General features: G+C 37.7%; 1 protein-coding gene and 1 non-coding gene across 8 annotated transcripts in view; both read right to left on the bottom strand.

The window, feature by feature from the left end:
* The window catches only part of STAB2 (stabilin 2), a 168,623-nt gene extending 148,073 nt beyond the window's left edge, over positions 1-20,550 (bottom strand). For all 7 annotated transcript variants that reach the window (XR_013401292.1, XR_013401291.1, XR_013401293.1 and 4 more), the window contains exons 1-3: positions 20,109-20,550; positions 16,914-17,047; positions 13,435-13,550 (exon numbers count right to left, since the gene is read on the bottom strand). Coding sequence is in view for 3 of the 7 variants with exons in the window: in XM_015152616.3 (XP_015008102.3) it covers positions 13,435-13,550; positions 16,914-17,047; positions 20,109-20,186 (328 nt within the window). In the remaining 4 variants the exon portion in view is untranslated. The remainder of the gene's footprint in view (positions 1-13,434; positions 13,551-16,913; positions 17,048-20,108) is intronic.
* On the bottom strand, positions 15,698-15,828 carry LOC114671178 (U8 small nucleolar RNA). The gene has a single exon (XR_003721065.2). It is a non-coding gene; the product is annotated as a U8 small nucleolar RNA (small nucleolar RNA).
* Positions 20,551-24,570: the final 4,020 nt, after the last annotated feature.

Below are 24,570 nucleotides of genomic sequence, written 5' to 3'. Positions count from 1 at the left end.
GCTTCAGAAAGGTTCTGATGTGGATGAACTTAGTAAGAAGAAAGTTCCTGAACACTTAACTGGAACACGACTTGCTTCAGAAAAACCTGTAGCACTGGGCAGCTGGTAGAAAGCCAGTGCTATTCATAGGGAGATTTTGTACACTAACTTAAAGCCACTTTGACTAATCAGCAGTTAGGTTATTTTGGTAAAAAGGTGTAGCCTCCAGTGGTTAGAGGTCAACAGGAAACTTAGCTCCTAAATTGTACCACCAAGTATGTTGCAAGAAAGAAAATTCTGTAAACTTCTTGTCCACCAGGCACTAAAATTCATATTATTTCTTCTTAAAATTCTCAAAGAGCTCCACTCTATGCCTTCAGGCCATCTGTCAATGGCAACAAAGTTCTAACACAGGGTACTCCTCAAAGTGGACACAGAACAAAGTTCAAGAATTTTTTAAAGTACAAGAATAAGAAGCACCCAACAAAGTAATATTTGCAATGTCTGATTTCAATAAAAATTTACTAGGCATAAATAATGAGGGGAAAAACCAGTTAATTGAAACCAACCCAGAGATCACTATATGATATTATTGGTAGACAAAGATTTAGAAATAGTTACTATAACTGTATTCTATATATTCAAGAAGGTAGAGAATTAAGCAAGTTAAAGAAGATATAAACAGTTCTCACTCATAGGTGGGAACTGAACAATGAGATCACTTGGACTCAGGAAGGGGAACATCACACACCGGGGCCTATCATGGGGAGGGGGGAGGGGGGAGGAATTGCATTGGGAATTATACCTGATGTAAATGACGAGTTGATGGGTGCAGCACACCAACATGGCACAAGTATACATATGTAACAAACCTGCACGTTATGCACATGTACCCTACAACTTAAAGTATAATAATAATAAATAAATTAAAAAAAAAAGAAGATATAAACAAAACCAAATTGAACTTCTACCAATGAAAATACAACATCTGAAATAAAAATACAAGATATAGAATTAACAGCAGTTTAAAGACTGAGAAATAAAAGATTAGTGAACTTAAAGACAAGCAATATTAACTATACAAAATGAAGCATGGAGAGAAAAGAGACTGAAAGATAATGAGCAGAGCATCAGTGAGTTGTGGGACAACTTCAAACATTTTAATATATGTATAACTGGAATCTCTGAAAAGGAGGAAGGGAGAAAATGTATTTGAAAAAAATGTGGTCAAAATTTCCAAATTTGATGAAAACTATAAACCCACAGATCCGAGAGCTCAAAGAATACCTAGCACAAACAATATGAAGAAAACTACACACTATAATAAAATACCTTAGAACCAGTGATAAAAAGTAAATTAAAAGCAGCCAAAGGGAAAAAGGATTTGTTGTGCTGAGAGGAACAAAGATAACAATGACAACAGATCTTGTTAGAAACAATATAAGTGAAAAGACAGTGAAACAACATCCATAAAGTACGAAAACCAAAAAATTTGTCAACTTAAAATTCTATATCCAACAACAATATTTTTCAAAAACAAAGGCAAAATAAGGACTTTTTCAGACATACGAAAGGCATAAGAATTCATCACTAGATATCCTGCACTACAAGAAATGTTAAAGAAAATTGGTCAGGAAGAAAGAAAATAATACCAGATATAAATCTGTATCCACATAAAAGAATTTAGAATGCTGGACATCGTCATTATGTGCTTAAATGTAAAATATATTTTTCCGATATTTTAAATCATTTAAAGGATGGTTCATTTGTTTAAGGAAAAATTGGTAACAATATAATGTGGGGCTTCTAACATATATAGAAGTAAAATACATAACAATAATAGCATCAAGGATAGGAGTGTAGAAATAGAAGTATATTCTTGTAAGATTCTTATGCATAGAGTGGCGTAATATTACTTAAAGGTAGACTGTGTTAAGTTAAAGATTTATTCCATAAACCTTAAAGGAAACATTTAAAAAATTGCCAAAAATAAAAAGTGTAGCTAGTAAGCCAACAAAGGAGATAAAAGAGGATCATAAAAAGAATTAATTAATACAAAAGAAGACAAACAAAGAGGGCAAAAGGAACAAAGAACAGATGGAACAAACAGAAAATAAATAGCAAGATGATGGATGTAAACCTAACATATTAAATATAAATGGTCTAAACAACCTTAATTAAAAGACATGGGCTGTCATATTAGTTGAAAGGGCAATAACTAATTATATGTTGCCTACAAGAGACCCTAACTATATGCTGCCTACAAAGTTGTATATTTTAAATATACAATTATGTTAAAGGTAAAGGGAGAAAAAAAGCACACTAACATTAGTCAAAAGAAAGCTGAAGTAGCTCATATTAGTATTAGATGAAGTAGATTTCAAGTTAACATATTTTTACCAGGGATAAAGAAGTTCATTTCATAATGTTAATGGAATCAATTCATCAATAGAACATAAACCATAAATATGTATTGACCTAATAAGAGATTTTCAAAGTACATGAAACAAAAACTCATTGAACTGCAAGGAGAAATAGGTAAATATACAGTTACAGTAGAGATTTCAGTACCTCTCTCAATAACCAATAGAACAAGTAGTCTTAAAATTATTAAGGATATTGAATCATATTTCCCATAAAAATAAAAATGAATAATTAAGTATAGAAAAGACTTGAACAGCTTTATTAATCAATTTGACCTAATTGACATTTGCAGAATACTCCATCTAGCAGTGGCAGAATACACCTATTTTTCAAGAGCACATGAAACAGTTGCAAAGACAGGAGCTATTGTAGGTCATAAAACAAGTCTTAATAAATTTAAATGGATTCAAATAATATATGTGCTCTGACCACAATATAATTAAATGATAAATTTCCTTCTAAGCATGGTATTAGCTTAATCTCACAAATTTGATATCTTAATTTGCATTCACTGAATAAAAGAAACATATTTGGAAACAATAGCAGGAATGTATCTGAAAAATTATTCTATTTGGAAGTAAAATATTATATTTAAAAGTAACTGATTTCAAAGAAAAAATCAAGATGGAAATTAAAAATTATTTTGAACTGAATAAAATTGAAACACAATGTATCAACATTTATGATACGCACTTAAGGCAATGCTTAGAAGGAAATTTATTGCACTAAATAAGTACCATATGAGAAAAGAGAAAGTTTTAAAATAATGACCCACTTACAACTTAAGGTAAAGAAGTTAGAAAAATAATAGCAAATGAAACCCAAGCAAGCACAAGATAGGAGGTATAAAGTGCAGTGGCCAATGAAATAAAAATTAGAAAAGCAATAGAGTAAATAAATGAAACCAAAAGCTGGTGAATGAAATGGATGAATTTACAGCCAGACTAATCAGAAAAAAAGAAAGATGAAAATTACCAATCACAGAAATGAGAGAGGGGACATCATTACAAATCTTGTAGACATTAAAGGGATAATAAATGAATATTATGAACAAGTTTATGCCAATAAATTTGAGAATGTAGATAAAAATGGACAAATTTATTGAAAGTAAAAAACTAGGAAAGCTCACTCAAAGGAAATAGATAACCTCAATGTTCTTATATCCAAGAAGTTGAATTTAAAATTAAAATCCTTTACACAAAGAAAATTCCATGCCAAATGGCTTTGTGAATACTATCTCACATGTAAGGAAGAAATTATATCGGTCTTACAAAAACTCTTCTAGGTAATTGAAGAAGAGGGAATATATCTCAGTTCACTCAATATAGGGAACATTATTATCCTGATTCCAAAACCAAATACATAACAAGAAGACTATATACCAACATCCCCAATGAGTACAGACACAAAATTTTTAAGCAACATGATAGCCACCTGACCCTAGCAATACACAAAACTGATAAATACATCATAGTCAGTGCAGTAAGGTTAAAAAATGATATAAAATGAATGCAGATTAGAAATAAATAAATAAAATTGTCTTTATTCACAGGCAACATTATTGTCTATGGAGAAAATTCCAAAGTATCTCCAGAAAGTTATTAGAACTAACACATCAATTTAGTAATTTCTCAGTATATGAGGTCAATATACAAAATCAACTCTATTTCCACAAACTAGCAATTAACAATTAGGGATTGAAATTTCAAAAAACTATTAGAAGTAGTACCAAAAGTCATGAAGAACTTAGGTGTGAATCTGATAAGAATTCTGCAAAATTTGTAAGCTGAAATTTATAGAACAGTGATAAACAAAATAAAAGAAGCCCTAAGTAAATGGAGAGCTACACACTGTCATTATGAATAAGAGAATCAATATTTTTAGATGTCAGTTCTCCCTAAATGCATCTATAGATTTAATGAAATTCCAATTAAAATCTTAGGAAGACTTTTTTTGTTGTTAGAAATTGACAAATTGATCCTAAACTTGAATGGAAAAGCAAAGGTACTAGAATAAGCAAAATAATTTTGAAAAAGGTCAAGTTGGACTTACACTACTTCATTTTAAGGCTTACGGTAACACTATAGTAATCAAGACAGTGTGGTATTCGTGGAAGGATAGACATGTCGATCAGTGGAACAGAATAGAGAGTCCAGAAATAGACCTGTACATAGACAATCAATTAATTTTCTACAATGGTCCAAAGGCAATTTGATGAGGAGAGGATCATCTTTTCAAGAAATGTTGCTGGAGTTTTTCAAATTATCTATATGCAAAGAAATGAATCTTGATCCATACTTTGAACAATATACAAGAACTAACTTGGAATAGATGATAGACCTAAATGTAAAGCTTAAAACTACAAAGTTTTGAGAGGAAAATATAGAAAAAAATCTTTGTGATATAAGGTTGGTCAAAGATTTCTAGATATGATACAAGAAGCAGTATCTATAAAAGCATGATATATTTAAACCTCATCAAAATTAAGAATGTTTTCAAAGGCAATGTTACGAGACTTGAAAGACAAGACACAGACTGGGAAGAAGTATTTACAAAGCACACATCTAATATCTTAAATACTTAAAGAACTCTCAAAACTCAATAATAAGAAAACAAACAACCCGAAAAATATATGAATAGCAAATAAGCACGTGAAAAATGCAAATTAAAATGGGTTACAATGCAAGTCCACTATACATCCATTAGAATGGCTAAAAAAATCTGATTATAGCAATTGCTAGCAAGGATGCCAAACACCTGGAATCCTCATACATTGCTGATAGAAATGAAAAATAATGTAGATACTTTGGAAAACAGTTTGGCAGTTTCTAATACAGTTGAACATATTTTTACTCTACAATCCAGGACAACCACTCCCAGGTATTTACCAAAATGAAATGAAAACTTACATTCACCTCAAAACCTGTGTGTGAGTGTCCATAGTGGCTTTATTTTTAATTGCCCCAAACTGGAAACAAACCCAGATGTCTTTCAGTTAGTGAATAGCTTAACAAACTGGGTCTAGCCACAGAATGGAGTACGGTAAAGGATTATAAAGGAATGAAACTTGATACAGGTAATGACATGGATGAATCTGATATTCATTGTGCCAAGTGAAATAAACGAGACTCAAAAAGGTACATACTAGGTACATACTGAATGATTCCAATTATATGACAGAAAGGTAAAATTATAGGCACAGAAAACAGGTTAGTATTTTCCAGGGATTGCGAGTTGAGGGAGGGCTCGACAACACAGAATTTGGGGGGATATGCAACTGTTCCCTATCTTAATTATGGTGGTTGCCACACAACTCTTCAGGTTTGTCAAAGCTTGAATAGCTGTATACTTAAAAGGTTGAGTTTTACTGTATGTAAATTATGATAATAAATTTAAAAAAATCCATTAGCACTGATCATGTGTCTCAAAGACCGGTGTGGAAAAGGCGATTAATGTCCAAAAAATGATTGATTAAATTCCACTTCTATTTAGACCTTACAAACATCCTTTTCTATAGTTTGTTCTTACTGGAAAGGAAAACAGATTCAGATACTAGATTCATAATTGTCTATTTTTAAACACATGGTAAGTTATATAATTTCCTGCTTTCAATCGAGAAATCTTTTATTTGAATGTTTTAATATAGTTGCAAGAAAATAAATGTTCGGGAGGCAGTTCTTCAGGTTCAAATAGCCATCTAGCAAAGCATTGCTGATCACCTTCCAGAAGCCAGATCTTGGTCTACAAGGGTTTCTTTTTCTTTTCTTTTTGAGACGGAGTCTTGCTCTGTCACTCAGGCTGGAGTGCAGTGACGTGATCTTGGCTCACTGCAACTTCCGCCTCCCGGGTTTCAGCAATTCTCGTGCCTCAGCCTCCTGAGTAGCTTGGATTACAGACACCTACCACCCACGACCTCGCCCTGCTAATTTTTGTATTTTTTGTAGATCTGAAATTTCACCATGTTGGCCAGGCTGATCTCAAACTCCTGACCTCAAGAGATCTGCTCTCCTTGGCCTCCCAAAGTGCTGGGATTACTGGCTCAAGCCACCTCGCCTGGCCCCTTTAAAGGTTTCTTGACTCCTTTTTTTTTTTTTTCCCTTTTGTGCTGCCCTTGCTTTATTGTTGTTGCTGTTATTTTAGCAATCTAGACCCTGGGTAGCATGCCAACCACATTACGTGTACTATCTCAGTATTTAATCCTCACAATAGCCTTATGAAGTTGTTGTTATCACCATTTTATCTAAGAGGAAACTGAAGCCTAGCAAGGTTTGGTAACAAGGTCACAGCCACTAGGATCAGAGATAATGATTCCCATTCAGCTCTGGCTTGTAATTTTGCTTCTCTGTATGGACTACTTATAATATTTTGCATAGCTTTTACATTCATTTAATTGACTCATTCAACATTTGTTGAATGCTTACTATGATCTTCAAAACTGGCAATAATTTCTCTTTGTGTTTTCACAAGAAAGTGAAATAAAATTTAGCCAGGACAGGAAGGAGTATGCCTGTCTCTTGCTGTGGTGAGAAAGAGGCTGGTGGGGCCGACTTTAGTGCTTATTTCTGAAGAAGTGCCCCAACACATCCTCCTCTTTGAAACAAGTGCTCTGCCATCCATCCACAGTTCTTCAGGTGTCTGCCTCTAGCTGTGCAAAGGGTGAAGGCATATGCTGGCTGGAAATTGCTATCTCCTGGGGACTTTCTTGAGCCACAACATCAAATATTCTGCAACGGATGTGAGGTTTTCTCTATAGGAGGTGCTTCACCCTGGCCCAGCCTTCTTGCCTTGCAGCTTGTGACCCCATGGATGAAAGGCCAAGGTGAATACTTATTGATATGGCCTGAAAGTTTGTGTCTCCCTAAATTCATATGTTGAAGCCCGTAACCTCCAATGAGATAGTATTTGCAGGTGGGGCCTTTGGGAGGTATTTAGGTTCAGATGAAACCATCAGGGTGGAGTCTCTGTGATGGGATCTGTATCCTTATAAAAAGAAGGAAAACTGGAGCACTAGAGCGCCCTCTCCCTCTCTTTCTCTCACTCAACAAACATCTGTTGTTTCAGCCACTCAGTCTATAGTATTTTGTTGTAGCAAACTGTAGCTGAGTAAGAGACCACCTTCCTTACACTCCTCAAAGACAGGCCTTTGCTGTGGCCTGAGACATCAGTGTGATCCACTGGGTCCATCCATAGAAAGGCAGACAATCATAAGAATAAAAAAATACACATATGGGACCATAAGCTACACAAAGAAATGAGATGTACAGAAATGTCCTTACCGAAGTGCTGAAACTATGTAGGGAATTAGTTATCAGCTCAATGAGAGAATTTATTGAGCATGTACTATTGCCAACCCCTTTTCATGTATGTTCTCATTCTCACAACTAAATGAGGAAGGTATCATCATCATCTTCATCACTCAGATTTTAGGTAAGAATACTGAAGTGAGGTAATTTGCCCAAGATTACATGGTCATTAAGAGTTGGAAGTGGCATTGCAATCAGGCCTACCTGAAGAATTTGAGTCCTTAAGCCTGAAGGCAGAGTATAACAGGCCAGCACTTTAGAATATAAAATCAAGTCAATAAACACTCCCTGAAATAAAGAGGGCCACTGATGATTGGAGAAACACAAAAGACAGAAAAGGTAGCCAATATGCTCTGGAGGCTGACCATCTACCAGGCACATCCTAAGTACTTTCCACATACTAGCTCACCTAATCCTCAGTGCAATCTTTGGAAGGTAGGTGTGTTAGCATCATCATTTCTATTTTATAGATGAGGAAGACAGTACCAAAGAATAGGGTTACCAGGTGAAACATAGGATACCAAGTTAGATTTAAATTTCAGATAGGCAATGAATATTGTTTTAGCATAAGTACATTCCAAATATTGTTTGCAGATTCATTGTTTATCTGAAATTCAAATAGAACTGGGTGCCCTGTATTATTATTTGCTAAATCTGGCAATGCTGCGGAGGGAGTAAGTCTCAGAACTGAAATAGAATAAAGTTGGGAATGGAAGCCAGGAAATCTGACTCTGGAGTCTGCGATCTTACTGTAAAACCATGCTGCTTCTCAGAAGGGAGCTCAGGTGTCATGGAACCAACCCCAGGCAGAGCAGGCACCCAGCTAATGGTGGAAGCAAGAATTCCAGGGTTGGGCTAGTTAGAGGAAGGCTACTTTCCTAGAAGTTGAGCCTGCAACACAACCAGGTATTTTGGAAAGCAGGAGAGAGTAATGAGTTAGAACTGGGGTCTGCAGTGAGACAGTCCCTGTTTGCTGGTGTGGCTCCACACTTATTAGCTGGTTCTCTTTGGGCAGGCTGCAAAACTCCTCAAAGTCCCAGTGTCCTCACCTGGGCTCACAGGTACAATTGTTTTTCCTCCTCTGCTCCCATGTCAATTTTCCTCATTAGTCTGTGAGCTCCTTGGGGATAGGGACCTATTATACATGTGATTAGGGGTCGGGCCTATTATATATCTGATTGTGTGCAGCATATAGTAGGTGCTTAATAAATGCTTGAGTTTTATGAGCTGGCCAATGCTGGAAGGAACTTGGAAGAAAAGGTAGCAGGAATGTGGGCGTATGAAGAATCCTCATTTTATGGCCTAGATAGACTGTTTTAACAATTTATGAAAACAGTTCATTTGGTTATGAAATAAAAATTTTAAGGAAACAGTATAATTTATTTCCTGCTTTTCAAATCATTTTCTATCATCTCAGGCCCCCGTTAGAAAAAGCTATGGTAAAATTGACATTCCTAGCAATGATGCTTGAAAGAGCTATTATAGAACTTGCTACAAGGGCACGTTTCCGATGCATTGTGAGGCTCAAGAAGCTGATAAGACTATTCTAGGTCATTATCACATTTCCTCGGGTCACCATAACTCTGGTGGTTTCTTGCATCCTGACTTTCCTAATGCAGGAGGCTTTACCATTATAAGCCGTCAGCAAATCAACAGCTGGTCTGTTTCTTTAAAGGAAGATAATACACTTCCTGCCCCACAAGAGACCAGGGACTTCTTTGTAACTTTATCTCCTAAGAAACTCTAGAGGTGCCTATTCCACGTCACCACCTTTGTTTAAAAGCTTGGTGCACAGTGCTAGGCAGAAAATCCATCCCAGTCTTCCATTTAAAGCTCTTGTTGGATTTGTCTTCCTGGGAAACTGAAGTGAAATATGTTCTTTAACTGAACTCAGCATTATTTGTCACTCAAAGCAAAAAAGGAAATGCCTAAAAGGATGGTTTCAAATCCCTGTGGTCTATTATTTGTAACCTGGATAGTGAATGGCAAGAAATATGCAGTGAGAAAGAAAAAGAGGCCTCGAAATGCAAATAACATGATATAAAAAATAAATTTAGAAAATTCGATGACATTGACTTAAAAAAGAAAAATCAAGACTATTTCTTTTTGAAATAATCAGATTGTTTTGTCCACAATTGAGTTTGGGTGTAACTCCTTTGCACATGCTCGTTTTCCATTACTTTGAGTTGTTACACAAATCCATTACCATTCATGGCAGAATAAAAAAAAAGTAGGATGTTCAAATTAAAAAATCGATTTCATCCCAAATAGAATATCGGCTGTTCAGACATGATTAAGTTCCAAAGTAGAAACGTATTTTTGTGAGGAAAGATCTCCATGTGCACATTTGGTAAAGTAGTGTAATTTTTAATTAGGGAGAAGCAGGTTACATCCAGGTAGAAACACCTTCCTTATTTTTTTTCCCCAAGTGAGAATTCATGCTTTGTTCTTAATTTTAGAAGATGATGGACACAATTTTTTTCATTGTGTTTCTTTACATTCTCCAAGTTCTCAGCATTGACCATAGGGTGATTTCCCAATTTGAGTAAGATATAGTTTTGAAATAACCCAGAAGTGTTGCATATGAATGTATTTGTCAGTGCATTAAAAAGGAAGTGGATGTTCCATTTGCTTTGGAAACAAGGCCATTCTGGAGCTTGGGAATGTGCTTCCTCAGAAAGAAGGATAGACCCATGTCAGCAGCTCTGAAATGGCCTTATCCTTACGGAAATGTAAAGTGATAGTCAAGGTCTTGCTTGTCATCACCACAAAATGTGAGAGGTAAAATATACTGCCGAGTAGAGGATTTATCTTTTTCCCTAACCAAAGGAAGGAAGCCTTTCGAGACATCTAGTGTGTTTGGAAGATGAAGATAACGGGGAGTACTGTTTTGCCCCAGTGAAAGGACAGTAGAAATAATGTCCAGGCCCCAGTTTTCATGTTTTGCTGCTCTGGCTTTAAGACCTGTCTGAAGGGAATGTTTGAGCATTCAAAGAATGCTTTTGGACTCTTTTTTTTTTTTGAGATAGGGTCTCACTCTGTCACCCAGGCTGGAGTACAGTGGCATGATCTTGGCTCGCTGCAACCTCTGCCTCCCGAGCAATTCTCTAGCCTCAGCCTCCCGAGTAGCTAGGATTACAGGCGTATGCCACCATGCCCAGGTACCCTTTTAGATTCTTTTGATTGTAGATGTGAACCTTCCCACATTTGCCTGCACATAGTACAGTATGATGGCATAAACCTGCTAAAAGATCTTGAATCCTCTTTGCCTACTCATGCTCTAAGAGTTACCATCTGTTAAAAAAGGATTTAGAGAAGGCGTGTCATTTTATTCATCTTTCATTATCAGAGGTCAATTTTGACTGTGAGTCACTGATTCATTTATTCATTAAACATTTATAAAGGTCCTTCTTTTTGTCATAGACTTTGCCAAGTCTTATCGCCTAGGTTAATGTTTTAAAATCTCAACTACAGTTTTGTAAAGTAGGACTTTTAGCTCCCATTTGACAGATGAGGAGAATGAGGAGTAGGCAGAAAGTCACTTGCCCCAACCAGTAAGTGGTGGAACGAAATTCTAGCTGCTGGCCCAGTGTTCTTTTGCCCTCCTGGCTGTTTTTTGTCATTCATTATGTTGGACATGCTGACTTTTGTTCTGCATCTTGGACAAGGCCATTCCTTGTTTTCAATGTGACTGATTAATAACTTAGCATCAGATTTGTTTTTATGGGTTAGAAAGAGAAAAGCAAATCTAAACATTCTTTCTATTGTATCAAAATGTCTATAAGACCTAGACATGATCATGACCACATCTGGCACAAAAAAAGTTCTTAAAATCTGGAAGTCTGAGTTAATTGCTTTAAAAGACACCTGATTCTTATTTGTTAAACTCTTAGAAATATGCTGTGCCAACATGTTGAGGTAAAACTGAGTATAGACGAGTTAACAGAGAGAAGCGGCAGGATCTCTCTCTTTTTTTTTTTTTTTTTTTTGAGACGGAGTCTCGCTCTGTCGCCCAGGCTGGAGTGCAGTGGCGCAATCTCCGCTCACTGCAAGCTCCGCCTCCCAGGTTCACGCCATTCTCCTGCCTCAGCCTCCTGAGTAGCTGGGACTACCGGCGCCTGCCAACATGCCTGGCTAATTTTTTGTATTTTTAGTACAGATGGGGTTTCACCGTGTTAGCCAGGATGGTCTTGATCTCCTGACCTCGTGATCTGCCCGCCTCGGCCTCCCAAAGTGCCGGGATTACAGGCGTGAGCCTCCACGCCCCGCCATTGGCAGGATCTCTTGAACCCCAAACCTTGACCTTTCTAGGGCAAGAAGTCTAATCCAGGCATTTCCTGGGAAGGCAGAAAGGACCTGCCAATCAAAAAATACATTACCAACACATTTTGAGGCTCTCCTTTTTGAACAGGTTTGCTCTAGGCAGTAGGACAGAGCAGAAAGGTGCCAGGCAGCTTTGAACTTGAACTTGCTTTATCACTTACCAGTCCAAAGGAAACTGGCAAAAGATAATTTTAAAATCTGATTTCTCACAGGCAAAATGGGGATAAAAATGTCTAACTCAAAGATTTGTTTTAAAAATTACATCAGGTAATATAGGCTGAGTACCTCTGTGGTACCTAATGTCAGCAATATTGAGTAAATAGAAGCGTTTATTCATTTAATTGTTAGTTAAAAACACAAACAAACAAAAAACCCAAAAGACATTATGCATACAGTATGGATTCAACTATTTACAAGTTATATGGAAAAAAAAGCCAAGACTGAAACATGCCAAAATATTTAAGGTTTCCTATATGCAACAGAATATAAACTGATATTTTTTGTTTCTTTATACCTTTCTAAACTTTACAAGCTGTATATAATTTTCTTGTATTACTTTAATCAGAACAAAAACAAAGCAAAAGAGAACTAATCTCTCCTTTTATGTGGATCCTAAGGAGATGTTTTCATTATCTAAAAAGATGGGGAATGAACTGCAAATTCATAAATGAAAATACCTGATTTTTTCCTACCCAAAAAAAGAAGACTTGACATAATTTCCACAGGTAGCAAGGACTCAGTCACTATTTGAGTGTTAGTATGTATACTAAGGATAAAAGTTCAATTTCAGCTATCAAATGCTATGCTTGATCGCGGAAGTCTAACTATACCATTGATTCAGACTTTGCTAGTAGTTTTTCCTACAGTAAAACCTGGTCAGAATTAATTTTTATGTATATGTGTATCTGCATATCTACACAATTAACTTTACACTGTTTCTTTACCCTGATGTGTCTTAAGTTTACCATTTTAAAGTTTGATATTCCATCCTAAGACAAATTTTTAGAATATTTAATAATTATTTTGGTTGCCAAACAATAACTACAGTCTTCAAGACATTGCAACAAAACTTCTTAAAGAAAATTGTATTTGGGGGTCATAATAGCCCAGGTTTTAACTTCCTTTCTTTTGCAAATATCTTTTAAAATAAAAATGGATATCCTTTCAATTGTCCCTTTTTCTGGCTTACAGAGGAATTCTCTTAAAGAGAGATCTCTATCAGCAGTAAAGTAGATTGCTTTGTGAAAGCTAACAGGGCAAGAAAGATTTTCTACATGTAGACTAACAGAAATTTCTACAAATGGATGTTAGTATTCTTCTTTTTATTGGGCTTCCTTCATCTCAATTTTCTATGAAATGAGACACAAAGAAGCAAGTCTCAAAGTCCAACCGTTGTGCCACTTACCTATACAGTCTGGGCCCCAGTGGCCAAGACAACACCGAGGTTGGAGATAGTCCTTCCTACAAATATGGCGGCATCCGGGGAGAGACAGAGAGTAGGTTCTGACCTCAAAGGTGTACCTTGGAGGTAAACAGAGGACATTAGACCACGATAAGAGCAATGCAGTTACTCAGGTGGTAGAACTGCCTTAGCTTTCAATTTAGGTCTTAATACTTACCTACCATTAAAAATATCCAGATGGAACACATTTGGCTTTCTAGGTAGCAAAAAATTTAATTATGATTATTCTTAATTGTGAGAAATGGACGAAAAAATCAGAGAACAATGAACATACAGGGGAAATATCTAAAGTGCTATCAGAAGTGAAGTTAGTAGATGAAATAAATATTAAGGCCTAGGCATATGCTAGAGGTGTGCTTAAAACTTATCACTGAGTGTCCTAGCAGTCAATGCAGGAAGGGAGAGATCATGAGTTACAAAATGCACAGCATGTGTGGATTTAAAGCAAACGCATTGCTCAGGCTTAGCATACTTATTGGAGACACTGCAGATGAAGAAATGCCTGTGGCAGAGGCAGTATAATGCAGCAAGGAACATTTCACACAATATCCTAGTAGGAAATAAAATGATGAGTTCCTTAGAAGAGTTTCTAGTGCTGGCTGAGATACAGTTCTGGAATAACAATTCTATGGAGGTTAAACACCATTGTCTATTTAAAGAGATCTTTGTGGGCATGGCTTATTCTAGGATTAGACTTAGTGTATCTAGAGACAATCCTTCATAAATGTTGTTTCTTTCCATTTCTTTCAACTGGGCTGCTGTTAAGAATAACATGATGATAAATTCAAGGTTGTCCTCCCCAACCCGTCGTTGAAATATAACTGATTAACAGCACAGTCGCATACTTTATGAACAGTCAAGTTGGGGATAGAGTTGACTTTTTTTGAATGGTTGAGAATAGTGGCAGGGACACCTCTTCACGAACATGGGCAGAAAGAGAGTCCAAGGGCAGAACCACATATCCCTTCAGAAACTAATTTTGAAAGAATACAAGTGGCCAATAGATATATAAAAAAGTGGTCAACATCACTAAACACCAAAGAAAGGCAAATCAAAACCACAATGAGATACATCCACATAGCTATGAGGATGGTTATTATAAAAAGCACACAAACAAAAGGCAACAAGTGTTGGCAAGGATGTGGAGAAAAGGGAACACCTACCTGTACACTGTCGGTGAAAATGTAAATTGGTATATCTGCTATAGAAAAAAGTATGGAGGTCCTTCAAAAATTAAAAATAAAACTACCATATGATCCATTAATTCTACTTCTCTTTATATATCCAAAAAATTTGAAATTATGATCTTAAAGAGATCTCTTCACTCTCATGTTCACTGCAGCATTATTCACAATAGCCAAGACATGGAAGGAACATAAACATCCATCAATGGATGAATGGATAAAGAAAATGTGGTATATACATACACTGAAATATTACTCAGCCCTTAACAAGAAGGAAATCTTGTAACTTGCGACAACATGGATGAACCTAGAGGATATCATGCTAAGTGAAATAAGCTAGACACAGAAGAACAAATACTATATGATCCCACTTAAATGAGGAATATAAATAGAGTGGAATGGTGGTTGTTAAGGGTTGGAAGGATGAGAAAATGGGAAGGTATTGTTTGAAGGGTACAAAGTTTTGGTTACGAAAGATGAAAACATTCTAGAGATTTAGTGCCTAAACTATAATGTAATATATGCTTAAACATCGCAAAGAGAGGAGATCTTATGTTAAGCGTTCTTATCACAAAAAAGAGGCGGGAGAAAACTTTTGAAGATGATGGATATATTTATGACACTGATTGTGGTGTTGGTTTCATGGATTGTACTTATCTTCAAACTCATCAAGTTGTGTACATCAAGAATGTTCAGGTTTTTGTATGTCAGTAGTATCTCAATAAAGTGATTTTTAAACAGAACCAAAGAACATAAAACAAAAGAACCAATCTTGAGTTTGTTCCAGCATAGATTAATGATAGACCAAAGTCTTTAAATCTAAAACATTTCTGAATGCAAAAATTTTATCCTATGTGTGTATGTGTGTGTGTGTTTCTGTGTTTGTGTGTTGGGATATAACCAAGTGTCCACCTTGGCTATGAACAAAAAAGTAGCCAGTACAAAAAAGTTTTCAGTTTTAGTAATTGAGGGTTAACTGCTGCATATGCTTATTAATTTTTTCTTTTTTTTTTTCAGAAAGAATCAGGGGCAATCACGGTGTTGCAAGTCTGATTATGCAGAGACATTAATCATGAACCATATGAACTTCAATCATTATATTCGAATCTAACCTCCAAAAGGAGGAACAGGTAAAAACTATCCCACCTGATGATACCCACTGCTTGCTAATTCTAGGTTAGTTAATGCTGGGAAACTTTTATTTAAAATGATGATTTTGATTTTAGAATGCAGTGTGGTCACATTAAGCAAATGTGAATTTAAAATAGTGTGATATAATAGTGTTAAGGTTTCATTTCGTGCAAAATTTAAAAAAAAAACCTTCAACCCGGAATTAAAAGCAAACTCATTGACTACTATCTGATTTCTAAATAAACAGGCTGAGCAAATACAAATTGCATTTGCAGTTGAGCCCCATGGCTGCACCCATTAGCTAGTGAGCAGAACCACTTGCCATCCTTTGCCAGAATTAGCCTTGAGTTATCAGAGTTTTGAATCCCAAGAGGTCTTCAAGAATGCAAAGTTTACATAAAATGCAACCATGCTGTAATTCATTTTTCCCCTTCTTCGAGTTCTAATTAGTATCAAGGTCTATAGCTAACGATATGACTACCAGACTCAAAGCTTTTAACACGTTCAAGACTAGAATTCTTTCCAAATTAAAGAAAACCCAGATTTTCAAAATACAGGCAAGATGAAAAGAGAATGTTTATGTTTATTTCAATACAAGATAAGTCAATTTTGTATTAAAATATGAATGAATAACAATATATATTTTATTTGTTTTACTTTTTGAGATACAGTTTCACTCTGTCACCCAGGCTGGAGTACAGTGGCTCGATCTTGGCTCACTGTAACTTCCTCCTCCTGGGTTCAAGTGACTCTCGTGCCTCAAGCTCCTGACTAGCTGGGATTGCAGGCATGCACCATCACACCTGGCTAATTTTTGTATTTTTAGTAGAGATGGGGTTTCACCATGTTGGACAGGCTGGTCTCGAACTCCTGATCTCAAGTCATCCTCCCACCTCAGCCTCCCAGAGTGCGGGGATTACAGGCATGAGCCACCATGCCCGGTCAACAATATATATTTTAGACTCAAGTTGATAAATTGTGAATTAGCTAAGTTTGGGCTTATTGTCTTAGAGCAAGAGAAAAGTCATAGAAATGCTTTGCAGTTTTTGAGACAGGGAGTTTCAAGTTGGATTCACAGTTCCAGCACATTTATTTTCTCATGAGTACCTGCAATCTCGAACTCCTACAGAGCCATTGGTAATCTTGGTGTAACCATCTGGGCACTTGACTCCAAGGTTGAGAGCGCAGGACCGGCACTCGGTCCTAATTGTAAGAAGAGACTTCCTATCACATCTTCTTGCCTGTGTAAATATACAAAAGAACATTAATTCCTGATTCCTGTTATCAGAGTCTTGCAAAACATCTAGCATAGCCAGTCTTCTTCACTGGAATGTCTCCAATCATCTCAAATGAAACGTCGGGGATGGTGATAAGGTTGATTGGTAATGACTGGTTTACTCCTTTCAATCTTATCTGGAAAGAGTATTGAGATCAATAAGCAATGTCTGCCATGGCTGTAGGTGAAAGAAGAGCCACTGTTTGCACTATACATTTGCCATACCTGAGCTAGAGTCTGAAGTCGAGCAAGGTAAGATAATGTTATTACCCACATTTATTCAAGTGGGGAACCTGAAATATATTGCAGAATACACTCTCAAGTGAAAAATTCTTAAAGCAGGTTATTCAAGGTCAATTGGTCATAGATCAGCAGATCTCAAGGATGTTCTTTCATTATTGATTCCACAGGAATGTCTGCTGTGGAGCCAGCATTGTGCCAGTGCTGAGGAGGATAGTTACTGTTTCAAAGATATTGGCAATCTTTCGATTACAATCCAACTGAAAAGTAGGCTCCTGGAGAGCAGGGATCTTTCTCTGTTTTGTTCACTGTTGTACCTAAGCCATAAAATAGTATCTGACGCATAGCAGTGCTCAGTGAATACTTGTTGATTAAATGAATGAACTGGGGAAATCAGACAGATGCGCTAGAAACAGTTATTTAGCAGCATAAGGTGGTGGAGATGTAACTGCTAAATTGAATGATCCAGACCCAATTTAGCACTGTCTTTAGGATCCCCTGATGCTCATAATGCTGAGGCTGATCCTCTGCAAGAGATGCCTCCCTTTCCTCAACTTTTCTTCATTTCCCCATCAAGCTTAAGATGGAGCAGCTTTGTGCAACTATGAGAGAATAAATTTGGGGATTAAAAGACCTAAATTTGGAGTCAAACTCTATATCTTGCTAAGTGTACAATCTCGAATGAATTGCTTACCCTTTGCCATCACCTATAAAGAGGAGATATTAATAACCACTTGTGAGGTTATTGAGACCTTTGAATGATGAAGGTCATTTAAGCAGGTGCAAATTTCCTGGCAAAAATGTCTGAAGTATCACAGGTGGTGAATGCTGGCTCCTGTAACTCTTCACCTACCTTTGTACCTGTTTCCTCTCCTAACTGGCATATTCTCTCCCCTTCACTGGGCTACCTAAACCATGTCCTTCAAGGCCGTGTTTCACACCACGTCTTCCACAAAACTACACTCATTTTTCTTCCTTTTCTCAGCTTCTACTCTTCCTGTGGCTGGCCCAGTGGAGCACATTTTGTTGGTCTTTGTACTCCATTAAAACCCCCTTCTTGGGCAGGATCGTGTCTCATGCTTCTGTGTTATCCCACAGCTCATCCACGGGCCCAGCAATAGGCTAGGCATGGTGGAAATGTCACCACTGCTTCTAAGTTCATTGAAATATATAAAGTCTGCATAAAAAGAAACTTTACATCTTCAGAACAATTATTGGTTATGCATCCTTTCAAAGGTATCATCTTATTTGATCTTCACTGCTCTGAAGATAAGTAGGGCAGGTATCATCATCCTCATTTTAGCTGGAAGAAAACTGAGGTGAGGGGTGTTGCAGTGACTTGCCCAAGGTCTCCCTGTGAGTTACTGGTCTTGTGATTCCTTGATTAGCCCTTTCTCTTTCCTGCACCTGAGTGGAATATAGAAAACTGAAATCTCTGTTTTTACCAGGAGCTTTCATTTGGTGATCATCACGAACCAAACTAGCACTAGAAGGTTCTTTATTGAGTAATAATCAAAGCTACACTTAGGTATAGTTTGAATTAACCTCCTTTAATTGTCATGACACCTCCACATTTTTTTTTAAAGCAGGCTTTTCTTTACATGAGGGTTTCATATTTGGATAAGTATGTGGGGTTACATTACTTTGTCTTTTCTTTCTTTGTGGGCTAGATTTAAAACCCTCTTAAGAAACCTCTTGACCTTCAAATTGCCCTTTTCAAATGAAATGGCTCAGTCTCTCTCTCATACAGTATTTACAGACTTGTCCTCTCTGGAAAGTAAACTCAGCTTGTTTAAATCAGTTAAAATCTGATTTCTGCATGAATGCAAACACTTGGTGATGATGATGATGGTGATTAAGAAGATAATGATGGTGATGATAATTACTGCCATTTGTGGAGCACTGTCAGGGGCAAGACTGAAGCTTGAAGAGAATAAAAATCTTGCTCGGGGTCAAACAGCTGTGGAGGATCTGACTAATCCTCAGACCTATTTGTTCAACAGAAAAATGAGATCCACAGTTCAAACTCAACCCTACCAAATTTCAAAGCCATTAGGCCAGCTTCCCATATTTTCATGAAAACATTATCAGAGCATGCAGCCAACTGTAATAAAATTGGTTTTGATAAAAATTTGCCAGGCACAGGTGCAGAATCATGGTTAAGATTCATTCTTGATGGATCAGAAATCACATGCTGTCTCACTGACAGCTGGCCTCACTCTGTGACGACACCTTGGTGAGCTTGCTTGAGGGTTCCGTCTTCTGATGTACTTCACAGGGGCTACTGGTAAGACCTCCCTGGGAACTTTTACTACAACTCAGTGGAAGGCAGAAGAGATGAAAGAGTGAAGGCCTGATGATTTTGGAAATATTTCTGATACTTGTGTTCCTTAGTGAGATATCCACCCTGGAATTCCCCAGACCATCTCTCCACAGCCATAGTTATTTTCTACAGTCAGGAAGATGGGATGGTAGATATTCACAATAATGAGACTATTAGAACAAATGAAAAACAGGATGCCAACATCTGCACTGGAAAGAGGATCGTTAGCACTAAAATTAGAGATCCCAACAACAGCGGGGCACTTCAGCACAGGAGAGCAGCAAGCGGGTTAGCGCACCTTCAGAAAGACGGTTCGTTACAATTAGGACTTAGTCTCAGCAAACATTCTCTGTATTTTATAAAGTCCAGATTTCACCCTTTACCCATGACAATAGAGGAAAACAAGCTTTTGAACACATCATGACAATTAACAAACGAAAAAAATATGAAAGTCTCCTCTTACCTGCCCTGTGGTTTCAGCTGGGGAGCAGAAATTTTGTACAACCAATCCAAGACAAAAGATTACTAAATGTTGTAGCATGATGAGGAAATATTTGCTCCTTCTCTGTGCCAAGCACCTGTCAGGCTGACTTAGCTATTTTAACTTAGTTTGATAAACTCCCAGTGAATTCTTTCTCATTTCAGTGTTTACTTTTAAATCCCTTCCTTTCCTTTTTCCTAGATCGAACCAGGAGATAGGTGAGACCTGCCTTCAGAAAGGAAAAATGGCAAATCCAGGAGTCTTGGTGAAATTGGCCACTGTGAATGGTCTATATATCCTGGCTGAATGACAGGATATCCTGCAGGGGCTGAGGCAGAGGCTTGGCCCGGGATTTTTGTGCCTGCGAAACTCTCAGAACGGTCCTGCCTCTCCTCTTCTCTACTCTGCCCCCACCTCTAGTCCTGCCTACTGCTGCCCTGCGGCCCTCCCAGCATTTCCACAACCACACCATGGAACACTGCAGGCCTTTTGGTGCCAATACAAAGGTTCAAGCTTGCTGTCGAACAGGGTTGGGGGAGTGCCCACAAGTGGGCACAGTCCCAGATGTGGAATGAATGTTGCAGAAACCTTGCAGGAGGTGGTGGCTTCACCCGGGGTAAACTCCACTGCAAGAAAAGTCTCCTTGCAGATGCTGACAGGTGGGTTTTTGACTCATTCTTTCTTCTTTTCCATGCCACTTCAGTAACAAGTGACTGAGCCTGTAGGTTCAGTCTTACCCTTTAAGGTCCAGATCTAAAGCTACCCCTTCCAGGAAGCCTTCTTGTGCTGCCCCTCCACAGCCTGAAGATGCTCCCACAATTTTGCACATAATGCCATGAAAGCTGAGGTCACATCTGTCTGTCTGTCTCCCATGCCCAGCTGTGAATGCCTTGAGGACAGAAGAATATAGCCTCATCTTCTTTGTACCCCTTGATGCCTAGAGCAGAGAGCCTGCACTTGAAAATCATGAAAATGGTTAAGAATAGTAGCCATCACTTTTTGAAAACTTACTGCATGCTAGTCACTATTGTAGGCCTCTCCATGGATTTAGTTGTTTAATTCTCACAGTGCTTGGTGGAACAGGATTATTCTCCCCATTTTACAGAGGAGGAAACTGAGGCAGAGAGGTTAAGGAATTTATCCAAGGCCACACAGCTAATGGGTGGTAAATCTAGTATTCAAACGATGTGACTCCAGAGCCAGTACTGTCAATCACTGCCCTCTGCTGCTGAAACAATGAATATTTAATGAATAACTAAATACTAGATGGTGTTCCCAGTCCTATTGGAAACCATGATGGAAAAGTGTCAGACCCAGTACCAGGAAGGATGAGGTCTGGACTTATCAACAAAACAGGGCATGTGTCATGACACTGAATTAAATGGGAGATTCATGCACTTACAGATACTAATTTTGGTTCACTGATCCTTTCTTCTCTACAAAGTTTCTCTCTCTCCCCCCCTACTCCTTTCAACTTTTGAAACAACATTTATAATGACTGATAATCTAGGAAACTTTTCCAACATAGACAGGCCCCTCAGAGGCCAGCCCAGAAACCTGGGTGGGGAGCTTAAAAAAATTCCCAATGCTTAGCTCCACTCCAGAATAACCAAATCAGAATGCCTGGGAGTGGGGCACAGGAGAATTTTCCAAAGCTTCCTGGGTGATTTCACTTGCATTGGACAGTTGCTTGAGGAGAAATTGATTGTGATTGTATGAAGCCAGTGAGATGTTGATATTTATCTGTTACAGCAGCTGTGTTACCTTAAAAAATATACCAGGGACACAAGTTGGATGCTTCTTTCTGATTCTTTTCTTTCTGAAGGATGTAGATAAAAATCTGGGGTTTGGAATAGGCTAGATTCTAGGTGAAATAATAAAATGAGCCCATACTAGCATTTCCTAAATAGTGTTTTACTAAACACAATTTAGTTGTGGAAAATGCTGTAGGTATAGTGGGGAAGAATTCTCTTACCAGATAATTTGGGAAACCCTGTCTCTGATGTCCCTTTCTCATGGACTGGCCATGCTTGTTAGTCCACTGAAAGTTCTGAGAAGTCCTTTAAAACAACGCAACCAAATGAAACAAAAAACAGTTCAACTCTGCTTAAGGAAGCATTTCTCAAGCTTTTGAGAGTAAGGGATGATTTCTGTTTTTGCAAATTTATATTGGCCACCTCCAGATTCTGTGTTCTATCAGCATCTCTAAGGGAAATATCATGTTAGACTTTAGCTGGTAGATTATTTCATTTTTCAATTGCTAGGAGAGGTTAGCCTGCCAGTGGCCACAGAGACCTGTGCAGAGAGTTTATCAATTAGTTGCATTAAAAAATGGCTATAATGCACATGGCATTCTTTAGAAATTGTTTGAATAGGTGTGTTAATTAATTTTGTTTCTGTTAGGCTCTTTTGATTGCTATAAACAGGAATTCTTTACGTTATTTTAAACCCCTATCCCCTTTCCCTAAAATGTGCCTGCAATTGACAAGTAAAGTGCTTAGACTGGTACCTAGCATACGGTAGGTATTCAATCACCCTTAACTATTACTCTACAGTTAAAATATGCAAATGTAACAGACAGCAGCTACACAGACCTCTATCCTGAGCCCACTGTAGCTCTGAAGTAGGTCTGGATTTTTCCCTGTCCTGAGTTGTCTCAGCTTTGCTGATCCATATGTCCCGTGCTGGGTGAAATGTCACTTTCTTTATTGTGGTCTATATTCCTTTTGCAGATTGTTGTAATTTCTGTCTCATTTCAAGTGGTTTTTAATCAGCAATATTCCATGGGCAGTGTTATCCCTCCAGTTTCCTCCTTGTGCTGTGGACAGTCACGTAAGACTGGGTGCGGCTGTCCTCTCCCCAGGACTGCTGTTTGCTCTCTCACTGCCTCCTCCTCCCGCCTTCCTTGATCAGCACTCACCTCCTTTGCCCCTGTGATCTGTCCTCAGTGGCGACAATGTGAGAGATTATAGTTTCCTCTTGGGTGAGAGGAGGAATTTTCTGATTGGAATCTGAAGAGACTTTTCCCGTATTGGAAAAGGAAAAAATGGGGAATTGTTGGAAAGTTCCTGGGTAACAAAGTGGAATATCCTCTGTGGTTGTAGGATTCTGTTACTTGTTAGTGTTTCACTGCTCTTTTCTCTATGTCATGCTTGTCACTGAGTTTTTCGTCCTTGATCACTTTGGGTAATAACATGGTTCATGTATGCTTTGAGAAGGATTCAAGAAAGAGGAGTCATCACCTTCATCATCACCATTATCATCATCACCGTCACGTCATGGCAGACTCACACGTAGCTTTCATCATGTGCCCAGCACTCTTCTGATCTTTAACTGAGAACTTATTTAATCTTTTACATAAATTTCACCGAATCTTCATATTGATTTAATAAATTTAAATTTTAACACATTGAATATTCACCATAAGCCTAATGCATAAGTATTCCTATTATTTATAATTTGCAGATGAGAAGACTGAGGCAGAGAAAGGATGAGTAACCAATGACATAAGTATTACTATTATTCCCATTTTTCAGGTGAGAAGACTGAGACAGAAAGACCATGAGTAACTTGTCCGAGGTCACAAAGCTAGGAAATGGTGGGTAAGGATTTGAATCCAGGCAATGGGGATCCAGAGGTTAATGCTGAGACATCCACTTGACTTGCTTTGGTCTTTCGTGAACCTTGAACAAGGTCTTCCCAAACCCTGTGAGATGGCCAATGGGGTTAGAGTTTATTCTTATGAAGCAGAAGAAGCTTAACTGTTTACATCGTATCTTTTATTTGTAGGAGAAAAAAGACTAGAGATTGCAAATCTGAGGTCAATTTTCTGGTTAAAAAAAGGTTTTTAAAAATTCTTTTGGCAGCTTTTGACAAACTGAAGAAGAAAAAGATCTCAAAACAGCAGCTAGGTATAGATCTTTCTTGAATAGCTATCTAGATAATCGAAAAAGTTGCTTCATGGTTTCAACAGATCCAACAACTCCTAGAATTTTTCCAACAGAGAGTGGTGCTTTGGGAAGTGACAATTTTAGAAAAGAGATAACAATAGTAAGTCCCTAAACACTTTCATTAGGAGAAATCAGTGAGAACTATTTGGAAATGCTTCCATGGACCCCTCCATGACTAATGGGGATGTTGATAAAATTGATTCTGGCCAAGGTGGAGCAAACAGAACTAACAAAACAAGCTTTCAAAATATCTGTTTATGATTTCAAGTAGTAAAAAAAATGCTCTCTCAGTGGGAGAGAGAGATGTTTCTGCCATAGCCTGTGGATTTCTTGCTGAGTAGGCACTTTTAACAAAATCCAGTTTTATTCTACAAATAGCTTGGTGTTAGATTCAGCTGAGCATTCCTTTTGTCTACTCATTGGGCAGAATTCTTGGCACCTGAAACATCTTAGCTAGAGGACAAAACACTTTTTATCGCTCCTTTACATCTTAT

Source organism: Macaca mulatta, chromosome 11 (genome assembly GCF_049350105.2).
Source record: "Macaca mulatta isolate MMU2019108-1 chromosome 11, T2T-MMU8v2.0, whole genome shotgun sequence".
NCBI classification, from domain to species: Eukaryota; Metazoa; Chordata; class Mammalia; order Primates; family Cercopithecidae; genus Macaca; species Macaca mulatta.
Note: the sequence above shows the minus strand (reverse complement) of the source record. Positions and strands in the feature narration are given on the sequence as shown.